A 27993-nucleotide genomic window follows, 5' to 3' on the forward strand; every position below is an offset into this window, starting at 1 on the left:
ACAAACATTTGATCATTTATATTCTTCTTATTGTGATTGTGGTAAATTTGTGACATGGCTAGATGAAGATGCATCGGAGAAGAAAGAAGCCAATGACAGTCAATACGCTTGGTATATCAGTCGAGGAGCAGAATTATGCGATGTGAGTGATGGTGTCTGTAAGTATCAAACGATAGAATGACTTGAGTTGACTTTCTCTTAGCTTCAAAACCAAATACTTGTACTCTACATAAACTAATTTACCCTACAAAACCTAATGACAAGTTTAAACTGGAAGAAGTCAAGCGATACCAAAGTGAAGAGTAAGTAAATTAATCACTTAATTATATCTCATCTTGTATGTAGCTACCATTCAAATTCATGGCTAGTCAAAATTACATCCAATGGTCGATATATACTAGCACCTACTATCTACGGTCAAATATTTGTATTCAATATGCTAACAGGCAGTGTATCAGCCATTCTAAAAGAACACCAAGGTAAAGAGTAAAGTGTTTATTCTTCAGTGATATAACCCTATGATTAGACATGGAAGTACGTGATGTTGTTTTCCATCCCTACCGACCATTGATATTCTCTTGTGGTGATGGTAAGCGAATAATAGACTAGAAGTAGACATTTAAAATCCAATTAGATGGGTGTGTTAAAGTATATACATATCAATACGATGACAGAGTAGAATCAGAACTTAGTGTTGGTATGAAAGATGTAAATATCGAGATAGACAAAGCTTAAAAATAAAATGTCCTTTTTAAAGGGCCGCATTGCTACTTTCAAAAAAAAAATCTTTTTTCTTCTTTATGTCACTCTTCAATAGACTTATAAAAACTTCACTCAGAACACCATTTGTGAAGGTAATGATCTTATTATCTAATGACATGATCTCCTTATAAACTTTTTTTAGCCTTCTGTCAATAAAACATGCTTAAGAACACAACCTAGGTCTGCCCATAAACGCTTTTTTGGCACTACAGCACCCCCTACTCCTCCACCCCCTAAAGTAAGACGCCCAATTTATTTTTGAAATGATTATTCATTAGCTATAGACATTTACATGGAAATCAGCAGCCGTATTAACCTTGACAGCTGCAGGTCTTGTTGTTTACTTTAAGAACGAAAAAGAGAAACTTCAAGCACAACGTAAGAAACAAGAGCGCGATAGTATTCGAGCCTTAGGCAGGCCCAATATTGGTCAACCTTTCAAGCTTTTAAACGTCAATCAAAATCGCTTGATGTCTTCTGAAGAACTAATGAATGGCAAGTTTACTATGATCTATTTTGGATTTACGCATTGTCCCGATATTTGTCCCGAAGAACTTGACAAGATGGCTGATGTAGTAGATACTGTCAAGGCAGAGTTTGGCGAGGATATCTTGACGCCCGTGTTTATTACATGCGATCCTTTGCGTGATACAGAGAAAGTAGTCAAAGAATATGTTCAAGATTTTCATCCTGATCTGATTGGGTTTACTGGTCCTGCAGACGAATTAAAACAAGTGGCAAGATCATACCGTGTTTATGCTTATACACCACCCAATGTGTCTGCAGACGATGATTATTTAGTAGATCATTCGATTTTTATCTATTTGATGGATCCCAATGGTAAATTTGTAGACTGTTATGCAAGAGACACAACTCCAGATGAAGTGTTTACTCGATTCAAGAATTACATGCAAGACTATCTTGCAGAAGGTGGAAAACTAAAGCATTATCCCAAATAAAATAAATGTATATTTATGTAAATGCGTGTGTATATGTATAGATAAATGTGTGTATAGCTCCTCTCTAGTGTACAAAAAAAAGCAAATAATTAAAATGCATAAAAAGAATAAACTTTAGTCTTCCATAGTGACATCTTGTGTGACTGTAACTCGAACACCTCTTTTACCATTGTCTGGCTTACCGAGACCAGCAGCACGATCAGCCTAAGTATTGTAAATAACCTCCCAACTTTTTTTTTCTTATGTTCCTTACCTCTTCTTGAGTATATGGTTCATCTTCTAATTTCTTGAGTCTTCTCTTGTGCAATTTACTCTTCAAATGTTCTGTCAAGTGGGTTTCGGTAATAAAGTGTCGTCTATTTTTTTTTCTGTCAGTTCAAAACTTCTGAAGATCATGCTATTGTAGTTACTTACGCACACTCAACGCAATAATGTTGACCAAGACCAGGCAAGTCAGTATCGATTTCCTGGTGCTTCTTTTTATCGATATTTTCGGGTTTCAAGTCATCATGGATCTGGTCGAGATCACGAGTATAAGCTCTTGTACGTTGTTTACGATAATTGTCACGGATACCGTGGTGAGTTCTCTTACGACGAAGTCTACATATGGTTAGGTACAGTTGTTTTATTGCCTTATCTTACCTTCCCATAGGAGCAAATACAAAGAAAGAATAAAAGAAGAAAAAAAAGTTAAAGCATTTACTTACTCAAGAAATAAAGCGAGTCACACAGTGGCTGAGTCATGCAAACAGGATGTATGCTTCTCTTTTGCAAAGAATCAAAGAAATCATGTCATATAATCAGTTCGTTTATAAAGAGAGACATTGTTATTTGTGACATCTTCACTAATTTTTCCTTGTTTGATCACATAGATGAAACTTGAAGGAAGGAATGGCATGATAGGCGCAATAATGATCACATATCGTATGTAAGAACATATCAAAACATATGATATAATAGTTTGTCTGTTCAAAAGAGAGCGATATGGAGCAAAGTATGCTTAAGAGACATAGTCTGATCTACTGTGTGGACGGAAACTTTAAAAACGTAACAAAAAATAAATAAATAAATCTTTCTTCCTTTGCATTATGAAGCGCTCACACGACGTAGCCATTGATGAAAAAATCGAATTCGACAGTTTAATACAAAACAAACAATTGCTTCAGGGACTTAAGCGTTCTGGCTATGAGACTCCCTCGCCTGTTCAGTTAAAAGCGATTCCTTTAGGTCGTCTCGGTGTTGATCTGATCGCGCAAGCAAAGTCAGGCACGGGGAAAACTGTTGTTTTCGGCGTAATTGCACTGGAAGCCATCAATGCCGCGATCAAGTTACCACAAGTGGTTATGATGGCGCCTACTCGTGAGATCGCATTACAGATCAGGGATGTCGTGCGTAATCTCGGTGCTTTTATGAATATTCAATGCCATGCGTTTATTGGAGGTCTTTCTTTACAATCGGATACTCAGCATTTGATGGGGTGTCATATCTTAGTGGGTACGCCAGGTAGACTGATGGCTCTTTTAGAAGCCAAAAAGATCAATACAGCACACATCAAACTAGTTGTTTTAGATGAAGCAGATAAGATGATGTCCGATAACTTTCAGCCTCAGGTAGACTGTATTATCCGAAAATTGGACAGAAAAACATATCAATGCATTGCTTTCTCGGCTACATTTACAGATGAACTCATGCATGCCTTATCCAGTTTTCTTAAAGAGCCTCAGGTCTTACGTTTAACAGATGGCGTGCCTACCCTAAATGAAGTTCAACAATATTATCATTCGATTCATGCATCACCAGAAGCATCAAAGACGTCCATATACAGGCAAAAATTTGAAGCTGTTGAGCATCTATTAGGAACCGTTCCTTTTTATCAGTGCATGATTTTTGTGAACAATGTGTCGAGATCCATGGAGCTTTCGTCTTGGTTAAACGAAATGGGATGGAGATCTGGTCATATTCATGCTGGATTAGCTCAACATAAGCGAATTACTGTCATGGAACAAATGCGTGATTTTAAGCTTCGAGTTTTAGTGTGTAGTGATTTGGTAACAGAAAATAACAAAGAAACATGTATTTATGCATTTGACATAGATTGCACGCGGCATTGATATTGACCGAGTCAACCTTGTCATTAACTTGGATCTTCCTTGGGAAGTTGAGACTTATCTCCACCGAGTAGGTCGTACAGGAAGATATGGTAAATGAAAAAAAAAAAAAGGCCCATGTCTCACTAGAGACATAGGTACATCTGGTATTGCTGTCAATTTAATTGGCCCAGAAGACACAGACTTTCTCCAGAAGCTTAAGCAAGAAGATATTAAGATTGATCCTTTGCCAGGCAAGCCCATCAACATATTGTTTATGACTCATGTATTCTATAGAGAAAATCACCTTCACTGAATATGTCAAGGAATTGAGCAAAGAGGATGAAGAAACATTACAGAAATACAAATCTCACAAGATAGAGGTAATTTAGTATTGTTTATATTGATTGTTCATCACTTTGTTTAGCATAAACCAATCACGCTCAAGCCTCAAATCGAATCCAAAGAAAAAAAGAAAGTGACACAACATAAGACTTCCAAATCTCCTTTTGCTTCTGTAGACCAAACATCTCAATTTACTTTTGTAAACCAAACATCTCGGATCAAAGCCTTTATACCGCCCGATTTGTTCTTTTAAAAGCATCCTAGTCTCTAATTGTGTGCATACGCGTTTTTTTTAAGTCGCTTATTAGTTTACATAAACATTTATGATCTGACTGAACAATTGAGTATTACTGAATTCAAGCTGATAGAATAAGAGAGCTTGGGATATAAAGTATCTCATTCATAAAACCAGAAAAAAGAAGGATTAGTTGTCGACATTTATTGACTTGAAAAGTGTTAGAGAAAAAAGGATACTGTTGTATTGAATACTGAAAAAAAAAATCATCGTAATTTCTTTGTAAACACTTGTATTAAGCTCTAAACAATTAAGCCAACAAGTCGATAGTCCATATTCTATCTCAGTGGCTTTTTTTTTGTTGTGCGAGCACAGAAAGACTGATTATCAATGTTGATCAAAGACATGGTTAATTAAGAATTTTTTTTATTTATTAATAAAAACAGGTTTCTTATGGACCATCCTCTATCAGATATGTTCAAACCGAAATTCGTAGAGATAATTCGTATCACTGTGGCTAGAGGAGGGGCGATCCTAAAAAACATAAAATGCATAAATCTATGTTTATCAATGGCGAATACTTTGGTTCCTCGTCCAAAAAGAAGCATTTTGAGAATGCAACTGCTATTAGTCTCAAAGTATCTCTATCTTTTTTATGCTGTTCTATAATGTTCTTTCTTAGCATAAATAAACCATTTATCTTTCGTTTGATAAATTACTCGTTCCTTCATGTGTGATAAACAATAAAACACTTGTTTATTGTGTGAAATGTGGTCGATTGATAAAACATCTTTTACAAATAAGCTACCTTCTTTCTCATGAAATACTTCTTTAAAAAAATTGTATATTTATACAAAAGTGGCCACTTTTTTTTTGGAGTGGATAGAGTGTTCTCAAGCTATCCCCTCTCTATCCGGTACTCTGCAAGCATGTCCAATAGATTGTGGTCCTTAAGAAAAAAAAAAGAATTGGTGTATAAGAGACCTGTTCTGATATCTCTCAATGGGAAGTTTGTATTAACAACAAGTCTTTTTTATTTGATGAAAATGATGTTAAATCTCTTTTCAATGAATGCAAATAACGAAGTCTAAACCTCATCTTGAACACTACTGATTCTTTTGGCCTTCAAGAAATTGCATAAGTGTTATTGAATAAAAATATTTTGCCCACCTGATTTAATCCTTGTATTCGCTGTAAAACAATCGACAATGTTCTTTATCCAGACATTTTCAAGGATACAAGTCAATTATTTAAAGATGCCCTTCAAAATTCGCTTCACGGCTTTCGAGTCCATCAACAATCACTGTATAAATCCATGAAAACAAGATTTTCTGAAGCCATCAAAGCTGAACTCGAAGACGTTTTAAATAATTTTTCCAAAGAAAAAAAATTGTTTGGATCTGAAAAAGCAGTTAATGATTTATCACAAAAGTTCAAGATGAAGAAGTTTTCCGCGTTGTCAAGATGGTTTTCAATTTGCTGGATGAGGTAGCAGAAGAAGATATTCCGATCCTAGAAAATCACCTAAAGACAAGCTTTGTGCATATAGTAATGCAGGCAATTTTCAAAAAAGACGCTTGAAAGTATAAGACTGCCATACTGGGCTTGATACAAGTTTAGTTAGTACTTGGTGACATTTCTCTACAACCAAAGGGACAAACATTTTTTAAGATTCCGTCATTTATTTTTTCGAAAACGCTAAATTCTATAGGTTTGACTGTATGTGTTTGTTTATAATGAAGAGACAGAACCGGCCGATCAAAGCATAAATTAAAAAAAAATAAAATAAAAGGCATAAGATAACATACAACCACGCAGAAAAAAATAAGGGGATATAATAATAATAAAAAAAGTAAGGAGGAGATGAAAGGGGGAATAAAATAGGGGGGATGAAATGATTACATAGTATTTACATAAATAATTTTCTTGGTATATATAGATAGAGGCATAAAAGAAGGAAAGAATCATAAAAAAATAAGGATAGTTGTTGTTGTTTACATGAAGCCAGTATTTCTAGGCAATAAGTTAAACTGAGTGGTATCAATCAAGTCCAAGCCCTGATCGAAAATGGGTTCTGAAAGACGACGAATAAACTATTATAAAGAATTAGTTGAATGTAAACAAAGCGGTCTATGCTTACCTCATTTGATTGAGCTTCAGGTGTGAATGAGCAAGAATATCTGCGACTATCAAACATCATATTATCGGGATACATGGTGCGTCGCATGTTATTATTATTGAAGTAAGACAATGCTGCTGCTGCCGCTGCCGCTGCTGTCTGCTCTTCATTCATCAAAGCAGGCCATGAAGAATTGATCCAAGCTTGTTGTTTAATTTGATTGTCGTTATTCATAAAAATAGGGTATGAATCATAAACAAATTGTTGTTGTTGCTGTTGATCAACAAAGGGAGTGACAGGTGTCATTAAAAACTCTTCTTCATCAGCTGTTGTGGAACCATCACTACTATAAAATGGAGGGTAGGAAGTAGTGCGGCTCATTGGTGTAGCAAAAAGAGGTTGACAATCCTGACAAGCGCAGATGGAATGAACTGGTGAGGAAGGAATGGACAAGGTAGGAGTTGTTTGGTTGATGAGAGATGGATATTGCAAGATAGTATCAGACGTGGTAGTGCTGTTAGCAACGGGAGCCTCGGTCTGTACTGATTTCTTTTCCATCTTTTTTGAAGTGGCAGTCTTTTCTTTAGCTCTACGGTTTTGAAACCAAACTTGAACACCTCGAGGTGTCATGCTGAGTTTCTGAGCGAGCCATCGACGGATAGCGGCATTGGGCTTTGGGTTTTCCAAAAAGGTTTTCTCGAGGACCTTAAATTGGGCCCTAGATGTTCTTCTGCGATGTTTGATTTCAAATGGGTTGTAGAATGTGGGTTTGAAATCATCTACTGCTTGTTGGTTTTGATCGCCTTCTTTTTGCTCATGATAAAAGTCGATCTTATCTTGCTCTTGTTGATAGAAAGGTACACCTTCATAAACTGAAAAAGGTGAGGAAAAAACGATTGTGTTGTCATTGACTTGTTGTTGATTCATTATTTAAATAAACATAAATTTTTGAATGGTATATAGAACACAGGTATATAAAATATAGAGAATATATAGATATATAAACAAAAAAAAAAAAAAGGTTTTTGAATAGAATGAGAGAGAGAAAAAAGAGAGGTGTAGCAAAAGTCATACCTTTATATACATCTGGATTAAACTTGGAATGCTGGGGGAACAGTAAACAAGGGGGGAGAAAGAGAGAAAGGAAGGTAGAACAAAAAAGGGACAAGAGTAAGGGGGGGGGGGAGGAAGACAAAAGTGACGGAAATAAAGATGAAAAAATCGAATTAAGGGGAATATAAGCTTGCTTAGGAGATCAAAAAAGAAACAACATCCGAAAACCTACAATAGTGATAGGAGACAGTGGCAATTGGTTAATTGATCGACCTTATACGATCAAAATGTCAGTAATTAGTGTATCACATAATGTGTGCACACAAACACACACACACTTTCTATATTTGTAAAGAGAAAATTTATGTGCTGCATATGTGAAAGCATAGCATTAGATTTATTCAACTGTAGATCGAAATAAAGTGCGACTCACATGTTTTTCGAATGAACATGCTCCTCAATATTCTTCTCCTCTTTTTATTTTTCACCTTGGTACATCGAACTTTTTAACTCATAAAGTAGTTTTCATGTGATTGAAAACGGATTGTCTTTAACAACACTCATGAAGTGATGATATATGACGCTGATGCTTTTCCTACCTTGACCCCCAAAATACACTCCTTTTTTCTTTGCTTTATTTTTATGCTTGCATTTTTACAGACTCGTTATACTCCTACTCTTTTTTAAAATTAAACTTCATTAGAGCTACATATGAAAGTGAGCAGCGAAAAGAGACAGAGAAGAGGTAAACAATTAGGAGGTATACATACAGGGATTTCTAAAAGGGACCTAGATGAGAGATGATCGACACTTATAGTATGGACTATTTATAAAATATCATATTTATAAAATGTCAATTAATATCTTATTATCGTGGTGTTGATGAATAGACATGAGGTGAAGGAGCACTCATGAATAATTAAAAAAGAAAGAAAAAAGAGGGAAAAAAACAAAGGGGATTTCGGAAAGGGAGAGGTTTCAAACCGAGACTAGCAACAAACATTGTATGCTAATATAGGAATCTGCTAGCCGGGCCGATTGATCTAATTTTACCTTGACAGGATTACTTTTTGCCTGATCATTGGATATGATGGACATTTTGAGTATGTAGATCAATTTATTGTACGACATTAGCGAATATCTTTGTTTTTTAAAGAATATATTATGGTAGGAGAGACAAATAATAAGCTAGAGAAAAATTAGAGGAGACATTATGAGAGAGAAAAAGTAAAGAGGAGCTTTTTCTGATACATGCTTTGAAAATATACATTGATTAATGCATGCAAAAGGGTGTAAATTAAAAAAGAAATTACAAAGTTCTTCTGGACCATTTCTATTTGTTTCTATACCATAAAAAAGGGAGTCAAAGGATAAAATCTCGATTAAAAAAGCTATAAATATATACAAAAGAGCACTGATTTATATTTCTGACCTGCTTTTAGGCTTATATTTAATTAATCTCTTTACCGCTTCTTGCTGAATTGACAAAAAGAAATCTTGCGAGTTCATGACAATTCTTGTCAAAAAGATGTTTGACATATGTTCGTGACGTCTCTGCTTGTTGCTAAATGTCTCTTTGATCGATCAACTGTCTCCTCTTTTTTTTTCCAATTAGAAAATGCCTCCTTTTATTTGACTAAGATTTATAAAAATTATTATTTCGATTTCTTTTCTATTTTCCTCTTCTTTTCTCTTTTCTCTCTTTTTTTCCATTGTTGTCATCAAGAGATATAATGAATTACATAAATAAAGAAATCATTTAAAAAGGTGAAAGAAATATTCTTTGAGGACTAGATTTAACTTTATTCACTGTATACTTTGTACACACTCCAAAGGAGTGAGAAAAAAAAATGTCTTATGAGAGCATACATTATTTGAATTCATTTTTTAACTGTTCTTTTTTTTTCCTTTTTCTTTTCTTTCTTTTATCTTCTCTCTTTTTTCTTCTTAATCGTATAATGAGCTATGCAAATACACGTATTCCTCGATCAAAAAGCGGAGCTGATTTACTATATGATCGAATGAGACATGAACAATACCAACAAGACGAAAAAGCAGCCATTGACTTTTTGAACAAGACCTTAGATGTTTCATTCTCTTCTAACTGTTCTCTACAGAAAGAGTTGCGAGATGGAGTTTTACTATGCAAGTGAGTAGTTAGAAAAAAGGAGACTATTGAATAAAACACTAACTCTAGTACATCTAGTCTTGTGAATAAATTACGGCCAGGAACAATAAAACAAGTGGGTCAAAAGGACCTTTCTTTTATCAAGGTAGACACAAGGCATATCTGCTCATGTTTGCTTATGTTTGTTTAGATGGATAACATTACTCGATTTCTACAAGGAGCTCGTCAGGTAGATTAAAAAAGATAGAAATATTAGGAGTGTCAATGAAAGATAGGGAGAGGTCTATTTTTCTTTTGCTCACTTTTTCTTTCATCTCATATCAAGTGTGTCAAAATTCATTTTGTTAATAACTTTTTTTTTATACAATAGCTCGGGCTAAATAATGCACAACTATTCGAGACAATCGACTTATTTGAAGCAAAAGATATGCCAGCTGTAAGTTTTCTCCTCGCAATGGATTATTTACTTTCCCCTTTACTTCACTCTCTTCTTTTCTCCTTGTTTTATGCTTTAATCAAGCCGTATTCTTAAATTGAGTTATTTAGGTAGTCCATACCATTCTAGCAATATCACGTTTAATAGATCAAGTTGATAAGGAAGCGCCAAAGCAAGATACACAAAATGAAAGCAATTTTGAAACAGATTTTGGTATTTTGTCTTTAAACGCTTCTTGTTAGATAACTTATTCTACAGATCATAATATTGAAGATAAAAGGCATAAAGATGTGCGAAAAATTTTCAATACAAACAAGTTGCTTCGAATCAATCGAGAAGTTCTTGTTCATGCAAACCTTCCTCCACCATTTCCAAGACCACCCAAATCACCTCTTCGGCCACCTTCTCTAAGGCATGAAGATATACAGCCTATACCTCGCTCACAATCTTCTGTTTTACAGCTCAATAAATCAGAAAGTAATCCTAAAAAGAGACAGCATCGACGTTTATCCACACCCGCTGATGGAGACACAAGAAGACATAACCATACATTTCCTAACCGTAGTCACAATGTAGACATAAAAGAAGAAGTAAAGGGAGGCAGTTTAGGTCATAAGCTTGATCGTCAATACAGAGAAACGGCCGAAGAAATCGTTTCTAAAAAGCCAGAGAACCAAAACGAAGAAAAACTCTCGTTCACTAACAAGGATGGTCATACAACGCATTATGTAAGGGCAGAATTTAAATAAAACTTTGCTAATAAAAAAAAACGTATAGCAAGTAGGTAACTGTGTGGGCAAAGGACAGTTTGGCTCTGTCTATCGTGCTCTTGATCTATCTACTGGAGAAATCGTTGCTATAAAACGTCTCTATTTACAAGATGGAGAGTTGGATACAGATATAATGAAGGAGGTCGCATTACTCAAAACACTTTCACACACCAACATCATACGCTATTTAGGTCTTGTGCAAAACCAACACAGTATCAATATTGTGCTTGAGTATGCAGAAAATGGATCCTTGATGTCTACCTTAAAAGCTTTTGGCGCATTTCCTGAAAAATTAGTAGCATCTTTCTGTATCAAGATCTTGAATGGGCTGGAGTATTTGCATCAAAACCAAGTTGTCCATTGCGATTTAAAAGCAGCTAATATCCTGACGACAAAGACAGGCGACGTCAAATTGACTGATTTTGGTGTTTCGCTTAACTTAAAAATCAAGGGGATAGATATAGGTGCAGTCTCAGGAACGCCTAATTGGATGGCACCTGAAGTCATTGAGCTGAAAGGTGCATCAACAAAATCAGATATCTGGTCTTTAGGCTGTACTTTAATTGAACTAGTGACAGGAAAGCCACCTTATGCAGACATGATTGCTATGTCAGCTATGTTTCGAATTGTGGAAGATATCTGTCCGCCATTACCAGATATGGTATCAGACGATATGAAAAGCTTTTTAAAAGCTTGCTTTCAAAAAGATCCCGAACAAAGACCGTCAGCAAGCCAATTGAAGCAGCACTCATGGATCACACTTAACAAGCAACGCATAAAAAAGACAGAAACATACTCACATGATCTATCGAGTTATCTACAAAATCACCCTGAAATTGAAGACTATCAAGAAGAAGCAGTGAAAAGTAATCTCACGCTAAGAAATAGTGGCTATTTTACAAATGAAAGCCAATTGACATTATACCCTGATGATGAAGAGCAAACCAAAGAGGTTTTAGGTCTAAGAAACCAAGAAGACTATACTACTCATCGGTTTATCCACACATCTTTCGGAAAAGGTATACTTTGTTTTGTTTGGTTAACATTCTGTTGATTTATACGATAGTAGTTGAATGTAAAGTGTGTGGCCACACAATGACCACAAGATCGATTTTCTGTGAAGTATGCGCATTGATTTGTCATGAAGAGTGTAAGAAATCAGCATTTTCTTGTCCACCCAAAGTCAATGAACAACAACCTTCTTATGATGTAAGTGATATCTTGATTATATGTTTTTGACTAATAAAAATAAAGTGGGTGTTCTCAGCCAAAATCTACAATAACAAAAGTCGCAAGCTAGTAGCAAACGAGAACAGCAAGAATAGAATACGCCCTTTTTCGCCTATTGCCCAACTAAGGCCAGAACAAGCTGAAAGTATTCGCCAGTGCGCCATTGCACTTGGACTTACACGGCAGGAAGAAGAGGCTCTCAATGGTAATCAAGCCTTGTTGTCGCATACATTGTCTTTACAACAGCAACATAAAATTGGTTTGGGCACCCTAAGACAAAAGGCACAACAGCAAAAACAAGACAGCCTGCATAAAGAAAACAAGAAGAAACGACAGCAAACTAATCGTAGACAATCTTCTACCAATGAAGAATGTATTATCTCTTAATCTATAATTGTATAAAAAAAACTTATTTAAATTCAATGAAAATAAAAAAGATCGTTTTTTTATTTTGTAGTAAAAGAAAGGGGGGTATTATACATATGCCTTATGTTTGAAAGAAGATTAATAGCGTCTCTTCTTGTTGGCCTATAGAATGTTATGAACAGAAAATCAAACTTTATTTTACTTACTACTTTGTTATTGTTGGGCTTGGTGTTTTGTTTGATCATGGAGACTTTCCGCTTGTTATCTGGATTGATCACAATCTTTCTGCCATTGTTAACAGAAGGATTGGTTTCAACACGTCTAGTATTCAGCGACTTTGCAACTGATACGACCTTAGCACCAACAGTAGGTTCTGGCTGAATAGTAATCGTACGCCCGTTGATCTTGTTGACAGTACTAGGCGTAGGGATTTTATTGACCTTACGTTGGTCGATTATCTTCTTCTTTGTTTGGCGAATAGCACCTTCTGCAAGTTTGTTGATATTTTGTTGTTTCTTGTCTAATACTTTTGATTTTGTTGCAGTAACTTTATTATTTCTAGCAGCAGCAGTAGCAACAGTAGACTTAGCCACCCTTCCTTGCTGAATCCTTTTCAAGACAGGTTTCTTGAGATCGGCAGCCTTTCTCACTTTTTTACTTGCTTTTTTCTTTTCTTCCAAAGGTAAACCAAACCTTTCAGCCCTCTTCTTCAAAACCTCTTCTACTGTTGCTGGCTTTTTTTCCTTTTCTTTTTCTTTTTCTGCTTTCATTAAACCAAATCGAGCGGCACGGATCTCTTTCATTTCTTTTTCGTCCAACTTGAGACCAAAACGTTTTGATCTTTCTAGTCGACGTTCAGCTTCCTTCTTGAGTCGTTCAGCATTTGGATCTACTTTGATTTGTATCTTTTTATCTTTTTCAGCAGGTGTGGGCTTTGCCATAGCTTTACTAGCAGAGCTGACGGTTGGTTTGTCAAATGTAATAGGTGTGAACTTGAAGGAATTCTTTGTTGTAATGGTAGTGATGGTAGTGGTGCTGGTAGTAGTAGCAATGGTAGCAGTGCTAGCAATTGTTTTTGCTGTGTTGGCAGTATTGGTATTAGTAGTAGTAGTAGTAGTAGTAGTAGTGAAGGGCTTTTCAGTAATTTCTTTTTGCTTGGGTGTGCTGGTTGATTTTTCAGGGACAGAAGAAGGCGTAGGCGTAGTTTCTTTTGAGTCTTTGTTTGCCATGATATCCTTATTTTTAGCTTTGTCATTGATAACAAAGTCAACTTCTTCATCATCTGACAAAACACTTTCTTTTTCAGTTGTACTGGGCTTTTCAATAGGAATTGGTGTAAAAATATCTTGGGGAATATCGTTCCTAAAGCACGCGTTAGGAAAGAAAGAGAAAGGAAACTAAAATACTTGCAAGTTAAGCTTTGACTCGTCAAAATCGCCGTCTAACTCAAATTCTTTTTCTAAGCTTTCCAAGGCTTTGCGTTCATCATTTTTGACGAGTCTGCTTATCAAGTCTTCTTTTTTTCCAGAGACAGCAAGGCCGTTTCTTTGTAGAATTTCTATCATATTATAAGCTAAACATCATGAAGGTACATCCATGCTATCTACCTTTGAGTTCTGGGACTTTAAGGCTCTTGTATTTCTCAGACATGAAATAAAGTTAAAGAAAGGGAAAGAAAAACAAAGAAAAGAAAAAAAGAAGAGAGACAAGAGGTGCTTTTTTGGCGCAGCTTTAATATTATTATTTTTTTCTTGTTTTGGTTTTACGCCCGTGCCTTTCTTGTATTATAGTTCTAAAAACCCCTTAGGGATCTTTACACTTTTTGATCCCTTTTGCTCTATATTCTCTTAGAACCAGTTTCTTGAAAGATAAAGAATACTAAAAATTAAACTATTTCAAAAAAAACATTATCCCAAAGACCAGCATTTCGAAATTTTTGATATTGAGCCTTGCAATGTATTAGAGAAGACATTCTCGAAGTGTAATTTGGACATTGGTTGGGCCCTTGAAGTGGGAGTAAAAAAGTAGTGAAAGGCTACCCTACTCGATACAAAAACTGTTTTGGGGCTGCTTTCTGTGATAATGATGAACGTTTTTTTTTATAATAAAGAGCTTCAATCTTCTCATTCCTTGAATTTGATTCAGAAAAAGAAGTGTATACATTATAAAGAAACTGTCAAACACAGAAGCTGTCATGTGAAAGCCAAATTCATTTTGATATATGATGATGTCAAGAATATTACCAATTGCAATGTCAAATGGGAGGGTACTCATACTCATGGAAGATTTCAAAGGTCATATCTTGTATGATCAAGTCACAAATCTCAAGAGCTTCATGATCTCCTTTTCTTCTCCAGGGATTGGAAACTATCGTCTTCCTTTTTTGAAGCATCTAGTCGTAACGGATGTTGCATACAAGGCAGTTTTCAAGGACAAACAAAGATATTTGTTCGTCTGTCATCTACATGCTTGAGTTAAGGAAAAGTGTAGTGTTTTTCCAAACGATCATCAGCGGATTAGAGTCAAAAAATTTTGCTGATTATTTCATACAAATGTTTGGACACTTCAAGATCAACAAGAATGAATTTTTAGGTGTAGTTATGGACTATTCGTCTAGCTAACGACTTGGCTTCTTGCACGCCTATGATTATTACTTCCATAATAATGCTGATGGAAATGGATCAGAAGAGCAACTAGATGAAGGCATCAGCCATCTTAAAGAGAGCTACATGCATCGCATACAAAGTGTGCAAAGATTGGTGAAAAACCATACGGTTGTTCCTACTAATATGAAAAATGAATCTTTAGGACTTTTTTACTGTTTAAAAAGAACTGAGGTTCAGTCAACCTTTTTGGAAACAATTGGGTTGATGTACAGCAAGTTTACTAATTGCAGAAGATGGCTAAGGTGGCTAAGATGGTGGATGAGGTTTGCTGTAAGTAGTATGGCTTTCAAAAGCCAATCTTTGATGAAGAATCCACTTGCCTCTCATCGTACCAGTACTTCCAACTCTATCGAGGCATACCATGGTGCTTTGTACAAAGCAATGCCCAATTACAACAGTTTCGCTCTTGCTCTAAGATACATTTTGCAATTTGCAAAAGGTGACTTAGTTATGGCAAGAAGAAGCGCTACAGAAAGAATAGAAGGCTTGTCTACTTTTACAAAGAAAGCGACGGCCGCGTTCCTGACAACTCTAAAGCACTTTTTGGTGATACTGATTCTCAGTTAAACCAAGAAAAAAAAAGGAAGCAGCAAGAAGAGAAAGAAGAGCAATACTTTAGCAGTATCGCTGAAGAAATCTTGCTTGTATTTTTGATGGCTCTGCTTATAAGTTTGATGATAAAAGCAATAGATTTGCAACCGACAATACTCTTGGTATTGAAGATGAGCGAGACCTAATTTATGATGCATTAGTGGATCTGATCGTCATTGAAAATGGCAGAGAAGATATTCTGGATATTTTTGGCTAGTTTTTGTGTGATCATGCTAACATTGCCAAGGGAGACGCATTTTTCAACGAAAATGAGCGGCTTGAATTATACAGCAGCATATTTGATGCTTTTGACCTTCCAGATCATACAGAAGTACTATTTGATGATATTTGTGTTCTTGATAGTGTCAGGCTCCCTAGCGTCGCAAACCCATCAACTGTTCAAGATAATAAGCCCTTAAGTATTGAAAGCTATGCTTCCAGTATTAAACACCAACTCAACAGCAATAGTAGCAATTCTTGTTATATCGGTGTTCCTTTTGAGCCTTTGTTTCGATGCGTTGTTCCGCAAACTGAACATTTGCTTCTTTCCTCTAGTGACAAAAAGAATTCATTTGATCGAATCTTGTTTGATGCTTTTGTACAATATCAGCAAGGTAATAACATTGGTAATAATCAAATCACAAGAGGCTTTGTCTGGGCTGAAGCGACACCGTTCAAAAAAGGAGACATGGATGATACTTATTATTGTATGCATTGGCTTTGTCAAAACGTATCTGCTGTATTGCGTTCCTTTTTTTCTGTAAATCCACTATATGGATTCAGTTTGTGCTCGTTGTCAGAGGAAGGAATGACCTTTGAAATCGAATCTTCTGATATGTTGCCTTTCATGAAAAGGGATTATTCTATAACGAAACGGTACTTTTCGGCAAAAAACACTCGAGATCACAAATGCCAAGCTCTAAAGTTAGCGGACCTAAAGAAAACATTCTGAAGAGGCATTTAGTCACTATCTTTTATACCAGTTGAATCAAGATTCTTACTGTGCTAAATGCAAAAGAAAATACGCGATCAAAAGCAACTTGGTTGCACAGGAAAGTCTCCTCGGGTTCTTTTTTATTGTAGATCCAACAAATTTTAATCCTAGAAGCATTAATGACTCAGAACTTAAAGAAGACGATTGTCAGGTATACTTCTCTGATGAGTTCTCATTGGATGTTCCTTCTATAGACACGCTTGGACTTGAATCTGTTGAACAAAAGTATGCTCTCCATGCTATGTATTCAACAGCACCAAGCGGAGTTCATTTCTTTACAATTGGAAAAATAAAAGCAGTGTTCAATAAGCAAACACTTTACAAAATCGACAATTTGATCTATACTACCAAGAGATAGACAGCCTGAACTAGTGTTTCACTCAACTGAAAACAGCAACAAACGTCATCATTGTTTGCTACAAACTAAGACAATGGACTGACTTTTCGTTTTTTTTCTCTATGTAATAAATTCTCTCCAATATAAAGTACAAAACAGATTTATTTCATGAAATAGAAATTGAAAACTATAGTTATGTAAGCATTTTACCAAGCTTCTTTAATACACTCTGAAGAAGCAAAAGTAGAAAAGTGATATCTCTAAAGACTAATAACGACTTTCAAGAGGTGTTTTCAAGTTCAGATCCAATTGAGTCGTTACGACTTTTTTTACGTTCTAAATTTAGTCATAAATGTACCTGTGCTTTTACAACCTTTTCTTAATAGAAAAAAAGACGAGAAGTCCAGTTCAACGAAACCCCTCGAATTTGAGGGTTTCAAGCTCGTTTTCGAGTCTTTTTAGGAAATTAAAAATTTTCTAGATGAACGAAAGATATTTTTTATTCCACAATAATCAAAGAACTTTTTTCACTCATATTCACCCTATCAATTATTAATAAAATGTCCAGAAGAAATGCTTCTCTCATCTTAGAAAAACTGGACTTTTGGATAAAAACGTGACCTTTTTTATTTAAAAAGGAAGGTACAAAGCGCACCAAATTAAGAAATTTTAGGGATTCAGAGTTCGAAAAAACTGCTGGGACTCGCCCGGATCTGAACTTGAGAACACCTATAGTCTGAACACATTTATTATATAAATACCTTCGCATTTTATTGTTTAATAAAGACAATGGATAAGTAGTGTCAAATTATTTGTATTACTAGTATTACTATCATTGTTACTTTATTTTTCTTACTATGAAGAAATAGAAAGATCACAAACAATGTCTGAAAGGTTTACTGAGTCATGTAATGTTGTACCAGCTGAAATTTTATACAGCATCACTAGATACTCTAAACGGCAAATCATTCATTGTCATAATATAACTCTATTCTAAAACCTAATGTAATATAAATAAGCATCATTTTTTAGACCTTTCTGTTTGTTCAAAAGGACAAAATCTCTGCACACAAAGGGACAAATGATTTTTTATTTTGGGACAATCATCTTTAGTAAAGTGACATTTAATTTTTTCGAAGTGCCAAAATTCACTGTATTATCAGTATCGATGTTGAATTATAATAGGTGGTGATCCAGCGCCACTTGCTAAATTACTAGTGCTATTAGAGGAAACAGGCCTAAAAAATGCAGAAGGTCTCTTGAGAGGTGCAGAAGAAGGATGGTCTTCCTTTTGGTCATTTAACAGTGTTTGTATTGTACTGATTTTAGGGGAAGAACCAGAAGAGCAAACTGACGAAGTGGTAGATGTAGAAGAGGATTCAGACAACGAAGGCTGATAGTTGTGTGGAGGTGGTAATCTTAGATTATCATCTTGTGAATAATAGTCTGAATATTTACGCTTATTATTATTGTTATGATGATAATAATCGCCGTAATACGGACCGACAACGGAATGCTGGTGCTGTTGATAATGTTGTGGAACGGAGTTTTGCTTACTGTTTGTTAACAAGACTTGCAAAATGTCTTCAATGACACTTAGACGTTGTTCAATGGCTTGAATCACGGCTGTTGTTTTCTGTTGTTGTTGCTGTTGTTGTTGTTGTTCTTGCAGTTCATTAGATTGAGAAGGAGATGATTGATGAGTTTGTTGTTGAGGACGTGTATTACTTGAAATTAAAGAACGCTGTTGTGATTGTTGTGGCTGTGGTTGTGATTGCTTTGCATTGTTTCTTGTTGGAGAATTGGCGTACTTGCATTCCATGTTTGTCTTTATACAGCCAGCGCATGGTTTCTCACCGTTGCACTTTGTTTTCTTTCGACGGCATTCACTACAAGCACTGACGACTTTAAGACGTTTGCGTCTGGTTTTGTCAACTGGCATTTGTACACTTGTTGCTTCTGCGACTGTATTATGAAGCATGGTAAAGGAATGAATAAGAAGGAGAGTATAAAAAAGAAAGAGAGAAAGATAAATACACGAAACAAAAGAAATAAATAAAGGGTTTATATATTCTAATTTTATATTTATTTAAGGGGAAAAACAACGTGGAAATTGGGAATACGAAAAAACCAAAGGAGGTTAACAGGAACGTTCAAAGATCGTTTTTCAACCTGTATCTTTTTTGGATTGTTTCACTGTTGTTGTTGGTTTTTTTTTATTCAAATATCAGGAGAGCACTCCTTTTGACAAGACAATGTGGGAATGTACTATTACTTCTACTGCTTTCTTTTTCTTCTACCAAGGTTCGAATCTAAATTTCGGTATCTTTTTTTTTTGTATATTTCGGACATACGGCGCGGTTGTTTAATGAAAAAAGCAATCGGCGGTTTTGTGCTTGCGGATGTGAAAAAAAAAAAACTTTGTATATCTCGCTTATCCAAGATGCCCATTACCGATGCCACAAACTTCACGATATGGTAACATGTGGTACCTTTGGGAAGATTTACAGTACCTTAAGCACCGGTTCTTCTTCTCTTTGAAGGAGATGACACCGGAAGCTCTTTCTCAATTTTAGTCGCGTTACTTTTCTTTAAAAGTTTGGCCTTTGAGAAGCAGGCTGCTTCAAGAGAACAATGCAATCAACGATACCAGTACTTACATCTTTTTGAATATGTGGTTGTGATACATCAATACCACTTGCTTTTAACCAAGTCTTTTCTCTCATCAATTGTTTTTTTGTCAATAAACAGCCGTTTTTATAAAGTCGACACTCACAGCTTTCCATCGACTATTGGAATTAAAACACAACGTAATAGTTCTTGAAATATCTCGTTCAAAAATTCAATATGCATAGACATCCTTCCAAAGGTTAAGAGCATTGATTCCAAAGTTTACGGAGGATCCGTAAAGCTCTTGATACCCCTCAGCATGAATGATTGAAAGATTTTAATTGAAAAGCATGACCAAGGCTTTTTTTTGTCTTCTATTTACCTTGTTTTTGTGTGTGTGTGTGTTTTTTCCCTGGAAGACTCGCTTGTGCTTCAAAAATGAAAAAAAGAGAGTATATTAGTAAATAGCGCAAAATTTTGAGGGTTCAAGAGTTTAGCCGTCGACAAAAAAAACATACCTGAGACAAGTTTGCTATTATTGTACTTCCAGCTTACGATAAATTATTCAGGAATCACTCCGAATGCTTATTTATTGATTTTTTAGGAGTTCAATAATTGAAATTGCCTCACTTTACCATTTGAATGAGACTATTTTATACATAAAGAAAGCAATGCTTGCTCTGTAAATAAAATGATTAACAAGAACAAAATACATATCTCTAGCCGATAACTCTCAGACTTTCTGAGAAGAATGAAACAGCAGCTAAAATGAGCAAGACACATGTCCAAAGCTGTTTTATGCACAATTTCATTAAAGGTAAAATCTTTCCGGATTATCCATACATTAATATGTTACACAGAAATAGCCATTGTGACTCGACATAGTTCCCGGCGCTTCCGTATATAATTGATGTTTCCTACTTCCATTTCATGCTTCTTTTATTTACTATTATTATTATTGTCTAAACAAACAATGAGTGAACTGAAACAAAACATTGGTAACCTACAAACTACATTTCTCGAATACCAAACAATATATAGATTGGGAAAAGAAATGGCAAGAAGGACAGACAGGCTGGGACCATGGGGAGGCAAGTCCTGCACTAGTGGCATTGTTTGAGCAAGAAGAAACGAGATCACTTATTCCCAAACACGGAAGAGGTTTAGTTCCGGGCTGTGGATCAGGTAACTATTAAAATGGCACGAGCATAACCGCCTCTTTTGTTAATTTGTGTGCATATCCAATATAAAAGGTTATGATGTCGTATTTTTAGCAAGTAAAGACAGACATATGACCGGCATGGATTTTAGTCAGACTTGTGTTGATATGTTGCATAAGGTAAGTAGGAAGTAAAATATAAAAAACTCATGCTTGCTAATGTAGAACCATCCCGATGCGTCTACTCAAAATTATGATTTTGTATGCGCTGACTTTTATAAATTCCAAGTTCCTGATGGCGGTTATAACCTTGCATATGATTACACGTAAGTAGTTTGGTTTAAATAGGCATACATTGACATAAACTTAGATTTCTGTGCGCTATGGATCTTCATATGAGACCTGCTTGGGGAAAGAGATACGGAGAAATTATCGCAAAAGATGGTGTTTTAATTACACTCATGTTTCCTCTTGATGTTCACGAGGGCGGTCCTCCATTTACAGTCAGTGAAGAATTGTGAGTATGTAATAAAATATGCATAAAGGTGCTAATCTTTCTTAACTTAGATATCATGATCTTTTAGACGAGAATTTTGATCTCATTTATATTAAAGATGCTGTAGGCCACTCTACCCGTCTCGGCAGAGAAAAAATTGCTGTTTGGAAGAGAAAGTAAGCTTTTATTTAGACGAAGTACTTTATTGTTCTTTGTTGTCTGATATGTGTTTGTTTCTGTACATTCGTTTATTTGCATTCAACAAAATAAAAAAGAATTTGATTCTCAAATGGAAAGACAAGGAAAGAAGCGATGCATTAGACACCTAACAAGTATCTCCCATAATCCGTTTTATAGGTATTTTGTCTTCTTGTCAATTTGCACTGCATATAGTCTCTTTGGATAGTAAAGATGATGAGGTATCAATTGAGTGTTTTGAGTTACACATTAATTGTTATAGTTTAAACAAATGCTACTATGTGCTTTGATAAAAGTATATTTTTGTCGTTTTTTTTTTTTTTCGTCAAGTATTCTATATTGAATTCATTATTTTTTATAGCTATCATAGAGTTCTTTTTGGATGCACTCATTACAGAAAAAAAAAGCTTTTATTCTAGACGAGCTGCTTTTACCGTTTGTTGCTCTATGTCATCCAATTTGCGTTTATCACTATATAGAAGCGATAAGTATCTACATTTCATCAAATAAAGAGATAGACTTACCTTGCAAAAGCAATACTGGAAGACAGAGGAAATGAAATACAGTACATATCCTTTTTAGGTGCTACATTGCGTACCCAATGAACGCTACTTTTGACAGGATCAGGCTGACCACCCATAATCTGGCCAACACGCTGAAAAAAAAATCAGTATGAGAGAGTGTGTATTTATTTTCGCTTTTTACCTCTGAAATATCTTGCATTGCATCTGGACTCTTTGTAAAGCAGTGACAATGAATCATTGGTAACTTGGATTGATTTTCTTTAAACAGGTGCTTTTGATCATTGTATAATCCTCGGAATGTATCCAAAAACTCAATAGCTGTAGCAGGTAGATTCATCACAACATGATCAAATGTCTTCCATTCTTTGGATGTTGCTTGTAAATCTTTTACTGCTTGTCGAATAAATTCACGGCCATCTAAATTGTAAGAATGAATGTTTTGAGTGATCTTGTTGGCTTTGATGTTTTCATTCATCCAGAGAAAAGAAGATGGATTGAGATCGTTAGCATAAACATTAGCTCCTTTCTTAGCTGCCGGTAAAGCGAAAGGGCCTACACCTGCAAATACATCGCAAACATAGTCATTGGGCTTGAAGAGTTGAATCAGGCGATCATGCTCTGTATGTAATCTTGAATTCCAATATACTTTTGAGAAATCAAACTTGAATCTACACCCACTCTCTTTCTATTTGGACATCATTTTTTTTTAAAAAAAAGAAAAAGAAAAACTTTCTTACCACTTCAGCAATCATGTTATTTTCACCAGCTAGGATCTCCATTTTAAAGAATCGAAATGTGGTATCAATATTATTTGTCTTGTTGACAACAGTACTGATATTTTTGTTTTTCTATCTAATATTAGTATTTTTGAAAACTATACAACCACCTTACATCCAAAATGACTTGTCCGATCAAATGCTTCCAAGGATAATAATGCTCGCGCAAATTCATGTGTGCTTTTTTGTTTATAAAACATAAGAAAATTGAATATTTTCCCCCATCATTTGTTACCTATATGACCAATTTGAGTAAAAGAAGCAGGAACATCTGTGTATTCTTCAGGCATAACAGCATGCAGAATTTGCTCTATAATATACTTATTTAGATGGTTTATGTTTCTTTTGTTTTTGGTTACCTGCAGTCCAATAGTCATAACCAAGTTCTATTTTATGCTGAACAACGTCTAGTTTTTCTTTTTGAATCAAATCCATCTTTTCTTCGCCTAAATCCTCTGTACGAAATATTAGTTTAATTGTGTCTGTCATTTGATTTTTTTTTTTTTTTTTTTTTTTTTTACCAATGCGGCTCAAATCATTTCTTAATAACACAAGCTTTGACTCTCTTGATCCAGGTACAGGCAGAACGTTTCTAAATCTCGGTAGGTTGAATAGATCTCTATGTTTATGTGAGCCTAAAAAACACGAATCTGTCCTGTATTTTACTTGGAAAAAGATTTCATAACAACACCCACATTAGTGGTAGGAACTTTGATAGCCAAGGTAGAAACTACTTTTCTAAAAGCAGATCGCTCAAGTTCTAGCATGCCTCTATGAAGAGGAGGTGCGATGGAGCTCATGTTATGGTTAGGTCTATTATTTGAAAAGAGAAAAAAAGCTTTTTTTTTGTGTGTTCTTGAAAGACCGCTGCTTTCTGTAAATTTTATTAAATCACGCAAATGACATTGTAGCTTCTGAGCTGGATGTATCTTTACTATAAAAAAAGTGGATGGCAAAATCGACGCTGTGAGCATACAATAGTTTGTACCAGATCCAATGTGTACACCAAAGGTCATATTTTATTTATCACAAAATGGAAGTAAATTCCATCAGTCTGACATTTTTAAGCAACTATTCTCTTTTTGTGATTTAAGGGATCATGCCTTTTTAGCAAGACATTTTACGTGGATAATCCATCTAATTGAGCACTGCTTATTGATTGAACAAAAACACCGGACAACCAGATGCTTCAACAGTAAAAAAAAAAAGACAACAATTCATACAGACTTTGTCATTTTCTTGGACATATGAGAGTGGTATAAAGCCTGTTTATGCATACATATACCTACAAACCATGCCTACTAACATACAGGGTACCTTTGGTGTTGATTTGGACAAGAAAAAAGCGACATGTAAAAAATGACCCAAAACCTCTCGAATCCAAAAGGTACTGCTCATGAAAATCATCAAGCTGACAACTCTTTGAGCTTCCTTTTGATGCTACAAGACAAAAAATGAAGCTATTGACCAGCACAAATACTCAAAATGTGTGTCAAAGGCTCTAGTTTTTGGTGGATATGTTTGCTTGCTAATCATGATATAGAAAAGACGAGATATGAGAGGAAAAACTCATAAGCATCTTTGCCTATTTGCTCAATACTTTAGCAGCAGACTTGGTGTTTCTCTTACATTGATAGACTCAGAAAGCAAAGACGTACAACTTTTGTCACTATACCAAAGCCATAAAACTGCATCTTTATGCAGTTCTCAGCAAAAGCTTGATTTCGGATGCGGCGGGAGAAGAGTCGAGTTGAATCGGCTTTCAATCTTCGCATGTAGCCATCCTGTATGTCCTATGTCCATTTAGTCCCATATTTGCATTGTGAATCGACCATGTTTCTACTATTCCATGTTCTTAATCACTCTGAATAGCATATGATTGTTTCTGTAGGTTCATTACTAACAAGTTCTATATGTCACCTAGAGTAAAAACGACCAAATCACAGCTTAAACAAGACAATCTTTAATGTGCCATTGCTCGACAACCAGACTACTAAAATGGTCCCCTTTTTCATTCAAAACATGTTCTTTTGAGTCAAAGAATTAAATGGTATGATTGGTTTGGTTGTTTTGTGAAATTCATTTTTTGACCGTTGGGGGATTCATGAAAAAAAAAAAAAAAAAAGAACTCTGATCCAACCGAAATGAGGAAGGACCATGTCTAGACACTTCTGGTAAAAAGAAAGCGAGTTTGCTAAGACGAAAAAGGCGACTTGATTTGAGCATTGCCTTCGAATCTATATCCAAAGTTAATTGCACACTGTAATCAGTATTAAAGAGACCCCTTTCAGTGGATATTGACTAGTAAGTGGATGGTTTTTATAGCGCCATTCGATTCACAGAAAAATAGACGAACAAATTTTACTATAACACTTGTCGTTTTTGAGGTTAAGAAGAGCAGCTTTCGATATGGAAACACTTTATTTTTTGCTGCTGTCAGCATTAAGAAAAAAAAAGATAAAGAGCGACAACAAGCTATCATGTTTTCTTTAAAAGCACATAGGTAAATGACTGTTTCATTATTCTCTTATTAGTTACATTATAAAGCTTCGTGTCATGCATTGAATAACACCAAAAAAGCTAACTTTATGTCTAACTTCGTGAATTCAATCATATAGGTCTACTTTGCATATGTATTGCATTTACAAAATAAAGAGTACACTAAAGGAAACACAAAAGAACAAACGGAAGGCACAATTTTTTAATGTAAAGGGAAATGTTCTCTAGAGTCTCATTATTCATGCAAAGACTTTGTACAACAATCTACTCCCTTTTTATTAATATAGCTACATAAATTAAATGATTTAAACAAAAGGTTCCAAGTTGAATTCAAGAGCAGTGGTAGGGTTGTTCAATTCAAAGTTTTCAAGAACAACGGGGTGAAGAATACCAAAAGAACCAATTTGAACAGACTTGCGTTCATTAGAGCTGTCAAGGTATCTCAAGAAAATATAAGCAGAACGACCAGGGAAATAAGTAGCATCTTGAGATTCTTCAATCCAATAACCAAGTGACTTGGTATCATCCTTGCTGATTCTCTTTGTGCTGAGCATGTTCATGATACGTTCCAAAAGACCGTGAATAATCTATCATATATGAGCATAAACTTTTTTTTTCTCTTTTTATCAAACTCACTTCAAAACCAGATGTCTTTGCAGTGAAAGTAGCACAGATGTGTCTTTCGTTTCTAGTTCTACGGTCACGAGATTCATCCTTGAAACCAACATCAGAGACTTCAAAAGTCTTGAGAGGCAAAGGCAACTTCTTGTTGGAGTTCAAAGTCTTCAAGACACCAGGTAAAAGAGAAGTACGTACAACTTGATATTCAGCAGTCTTGGGATTAGCAAGCTGGATAGCAGTAGTACCATCGTCTTTACGATTAAGGAATTTGAAGTTTTCATCATGAGAACACTAAACAAATGTAAGCTATGTATACTGATAAACCATTATCTTACCAAAATCAAAGGAGCAACTTCAGTAAAACCAGCCATGGCCAGTTCTCTACGAACAGAATCACTCAACTTGTTCAAAGGCAAGGCAGCACCGAAGGTGTTAACACTAGGCATCTTCTTAGGCAAGTTGTCATAACCGTATGAGATAGCAACATCTTCCATAATATCACAAGCGTGCAAGATATCCCAACGAGTAGGGGGACCTTGACAAGAACTTGGTTGCTATCCTTAGCATCTATGCTAGCATCTAAAGACATTCTGTTCAAAAGACGACAGATCTCATCACCAGGAAGATCAAGACCGGTACAAGAGTTGATATAATCAACTTTAGCAGTGGCATTTCTAGATTCAATTTCAGGATAGACCTTGGTGGTGTTATCAGGGTAAACAATCTCAATAGGCTCAATACTACCCTATTTGCATAAATAATCCAATCGTCATATAAACAATACTTACGTGAAGGGTTCAGAACAGTATTCAGAGAACATAGTGACCAAAGCATTCAAGGCAGTACTGGCTTTGTGTTCATCAGTAGCTGTCATTTCAATCAAGACGTTCTTAGTATCCAAAGTAATCTTGGAATGATCAGAGTTAATGATAGGAGGAAGAGAACAAACAGTACGGTTGGCATCAAGCACAACAGGGTAAACAGGAGAATCACGAATGATGTGAAGGAATTTACCAAGATGTTTATCTTCCTATCATATCGATTAACAATCCTTCTCTCTTTTTTTTGTCCTTTCTTACAGCATAAAGTTCCATTAATTCATCGCCATCTACTTCAGTTTCCTTGTTCAAAGGCACAAATTTGATGTCCTTATGAGACAAAGCTTCGTAAGTGAAAGGACCCTTGATTGTATCCAAATCATGAGTACCCATAGAGGCAAGTGTTCTCTTACTATTGCATAATATATATTTAAGGGACTGTCTTTTGATAATGAGTCATATTTACCGACAAATGTTGTTGTGAAGCTTGTCTTGAAGGTCAATGAAAGAGGCATAGTTTTCAGGTGTGAAGCTGATATTACGCAAAATGGCACCAACAATGTAAGGACGAATTTGTTGAGTCTATCATTATAAGCTATCCATACACTATAATTTACACTTACAGATTCCGAAACACGGATTTGTTCAAGCTTGCCACTGGCGGGCTTAACAGCCTTGTAAACAGGAGGACGGCACTTGCCTTCAAAGACACGAAGAGCACGAGCAAGACCTTCTTGACACAACAAATCGTATCTTGATACAAATTAGCTTGATATTGCACAATGTCTTTATTTACCTGTTGGCAGGAATATCAATCTTCAAGATAGGTCTTTCAGGAACTTGCTCAGCGTCTTTGCTAGTTTCCTTTTCAACAACTTCTCTCTCAGAAGTCTACATAAGAACAGGCGTGTTAGCATGTTCTGCATAAATGCAAATATCTTACGTCTTCTTCAAGTTCGATACCGAAACGGAAACAGAGTTCAAAGAACTCTTGAGAAGCTATTGTTATAGAGTGTTGAGTTGTTGCTCAAAAAGATAAGCTTATGTTTTCTTACTATATTCTCTCTCAAGAGCTTCGAAAAGGCGCTGCTTGTCGATGTTGACGGTAGGCATATTTTAAGAGAATATAAAAAAAAAACAAAGAAGAAAAAAAGTGTTTGACAAGGTAAAGAAAAAATTATAATATCGTTTGGGTGGCTTAGACCTTCAAGGAG

The 27993-nt window shown here is 35.5% G+C and overlaps 12 protein-coding genes across 12 annotated transcripts; 6 read left to right on the forward strand and 6 right to left on the reverse strand.

The window, feature by feature from the left end:
• Positions 1-62: 62 nt before the first annotated feature.
• B0P05DRAFT_571610 (uncharacterized protein) lies at positions 63-735 on the forward strand (the record flags this gene model as incomplete). Its single annotated transcript, XM_051581387.1, has 6 exons — positions 63-158; positions 203-302; positions 346-479; positions 527-589; positions 635-638; positions 675-735. Coding segments are annotated over 6 exons (458 nt in total), but the record flags the coding sequence as incomplete, so codon positions are not given.
• A 61-nt stretch (positions 736-796) lies between these two features.
• B0P05DRAFT_603921 (SCO1/SenC-domain-containing protein) lies at positions 797-1725 on the forward strand. Its single transcript, XM_051583305.1, has 3 exons — positions 797-854; positions 905-1000; positions 1047-1725. The coding sequence occupies exons 1-3, from the start codon at positions 801-803 to the stop codon at positions 1719-1721; spliced, it is 825 nt and encodes a 274-aa protein (XP_051434721.1). The 5' UTR covers positions 797-800; the 3' UTR covers positions 1722-1725.
• Positions 1726-1835: 110 nt separating this feature from the next.
• B0P05DRAFT_470281 (uncharacterized protein) lies at positions 1836-2197 on the reverse strand (the record flags this gene model as incomplete). The annotated part of the gene is made up of 3 exons (XM_051574544.1): positions 1836-1925; positions 1975-2077; positions 2136-2197. Coding segments are annotated over 3 exons (255 nt in total), but the record flags the coding sequence as incomplete, so codon positions are not given.
• A 610-nt stretch (positions 2198-2807) lies between these two features.
• B0P05DRAFT_541724 (P-loop containing nucleoside triphosphate hydrolase protein) lies at positions 2808-4490 on the forward strand (the record flags this gene model as incomplete). Its single annotated transcript, XM_051578218.1, has 3 exons — positions 2808-3769; positions 3816-3921; positions 3967-4490. Coding segments are annotated over 3 exons (1226 nt in total), but the record flags the coding sequence as incomplete, so codon positions are not given.
• Positions 4491-6058: 1568 nt separating this feature from the next.
• On the reverse strand, positions 6059-7509 carry B0P05DRAFT_637454 (uncharacterized protein). The gene is made up of 2 exons (XM_051583648.1): positions 6529-7509; positions 6059-6481 (listed from the first exon to the last, which is right to left on the reverse strand). Exons 1-2 carry the CDS (start codon positions 7432-7434, stop codon positions 6383-6385), a joined length of 1005 nt encoding a protein of 334 aa, XP_051434724.1. The 5' UTR covers positions 7435-7509; the 3' UTR covers positions 6059-6382.
• Positions 7510-9505: 1996 nt separating this feature from the next.
• B0P05DRAFT_541733 (kinase-like domain-containing protein) lies at positions 9506-12586 on the forward strand. The gene is made up of 9 exons (XM_051578219.1): positions 9506-9709; positions 9767-9833; positions 9879-9917; positions 10059-10124; positions 10235-10337; positions 10398-10852; positions 10902-11913; positions 11964-12103; positions 12149-12586. The coding sequence occupies exons 1-9, from the start codon at positions 9519-9521 to the stop codon at positions 12509-12511; spliced, it is 2436 nt and encodes an 811-aa protein (XP_051434725.1). The 5' UTR covers positions 9506-9518; the 3' UTR covers positions 12512-12586.
• A 42-nt stretch (positions 12587-12628) lies between these two features.
• On the reverse strand, positions 12629-14140 carry B0P05DRAFT_587169 (uncharacterized protein; the record flags this gene model as incomplete). The annotated part of the gene is made up of 4 exons (XM_051582563.1): positions 12629-12652; positions 12697-13852; positions 13916-14048; positions 14098-14140. The coding sequence occupies 4 exons, from the start codon at positions 14138-14140 to the stop codon at positions 12629-12631; spliced, it is 1356 nt and encodes a 451-aa protein (XP_051434726.1).
• Positions 14141-15091: 951 nt separating this feature from the next.
• On the forward strand, positions 15092-15951 carry B0P05DRAFT_103797 (uncharacterized protein). Its single transcript, XM_051572942.1, has one exon. It carries the CDS (start codon positions 15220-15222, stop codon positions 15721-15723), a length of 504 nt encoding a protein of 167 aa, XP_051434727.1. The 5' UTR covers positions 15092-15219; the 3' UTR covers positions 15724-15951.
• Positions 15952-18237: 2286 nt separating this feature from the next.
• B0P05DRAFT_587170 (uncharacterized protein) lies at positions 18238-19059 on the reverse strand (the record flags this gene model as incomplete). The annotated part of the gene is made up of 1 exon (XM_051582564.1): positions 18238-19059. The coding sequence occupies one exon, from the start codon at positions 19057-19059 to the stop codon at positions 18238-18240; it is 822 nt and encodes a 273-aa protein (XP_051434728.1).
• A 1570-nt stretch (positions 19060-20629) lies between these two features.
• B0P05DRAFT_541747 (S-adenosyl-L-methionine-dependent methyltransferase) lies at positions 20630-21647 on the forward strand. Its single transcript, XM_051578220.1, has 6 exons — positions 20630-20686; positions 20730-20873; positions 20942-21027; positions 21073-21173; positions 21218-21364; positions 21415-21647. The coding sequence occupies exons 1-6, from the start codon at positions 20662-20664 to the stop codon at positions 21521-21523; spliced, it is 612 nt and encodes a 203-aa protein (XP_051434729.1). The 5' UTR covers positions 20630-20661; the 3' UTR covers positions 21524-21647.
• Positions 21648-23704, reverse strand: B0P05DRAFT_510146 (Met-10+ like-protein-domain-containing protein). The gene is made up of 9 exons (XM_051575600.1): positions 23508-23704; positions 23363-23460; positions 23201-23296; positions 23077-23151; positions 22957-23021; positions 22803-22913; positions 22247-22750; positions 22066-22196; positions 21648-22012 (listed from the first exon to the last, which is right to left on the reverse strand). Exons 1-9 carry the CDS (start codon positions 23639-23641, stop codon positions 21952-21954), a joined length of 1275 nt encoding a protein of 424 aa, XP_051434730.1. The 5' UTR covers positions 23642-23704; the 3' UTR covers positions 21648-21951.
• A 1819-nt stretch (positions 23705-25523) lies between these two features.
• Positions 25524-27912, reverse strand: B0P05DRAFT_541758 (beta subunit of phenylalanyl-tRNA synthetase). Its single transcript, XM_051578221.1, has 11 exons — positions 27835-27912; positions 27723-27778; positions 27576-27670; positions 27403-27532; positions 27246-27361; positions 27041-27191; positions 26750-26991; positions 26549-26701; positions 26297-26507; positions 25977-26252; positions 25524-25927 (listed from the first exon to the last, which is right to left on the reverse strand). The coding sequence occupies exons 1-11, from the start codon at positions 27890-27892 to the stop codon at positions 25646-25648; spliced, it is 1770 nt and encodes a 589-aa protein (XP_051434731.1). The 5' UTR covers positions 27893-27912; the 3' UTR covers positions 25524-25645.
• Between the last annotated feature and the right edge of the window lie 81 nt (positions 27913-27993).

Source organism: Gilbertella persicaria (genome assembly GCF_025201335.1).
Source record: "Gilbertella persicaria strain CBS 190.32 chromosome Unknown B0P05scaffold_20, whole genome shotgun sequence".
In the NCBI taxonomy this organism is placed as follows: domain Eukaryota; kingdom Fungi; phylum Mucoromycota; class Mucoromycetes; order Mucorales; family Choanephoraceae; genus Gilbertella; species Gilbertella persicaria.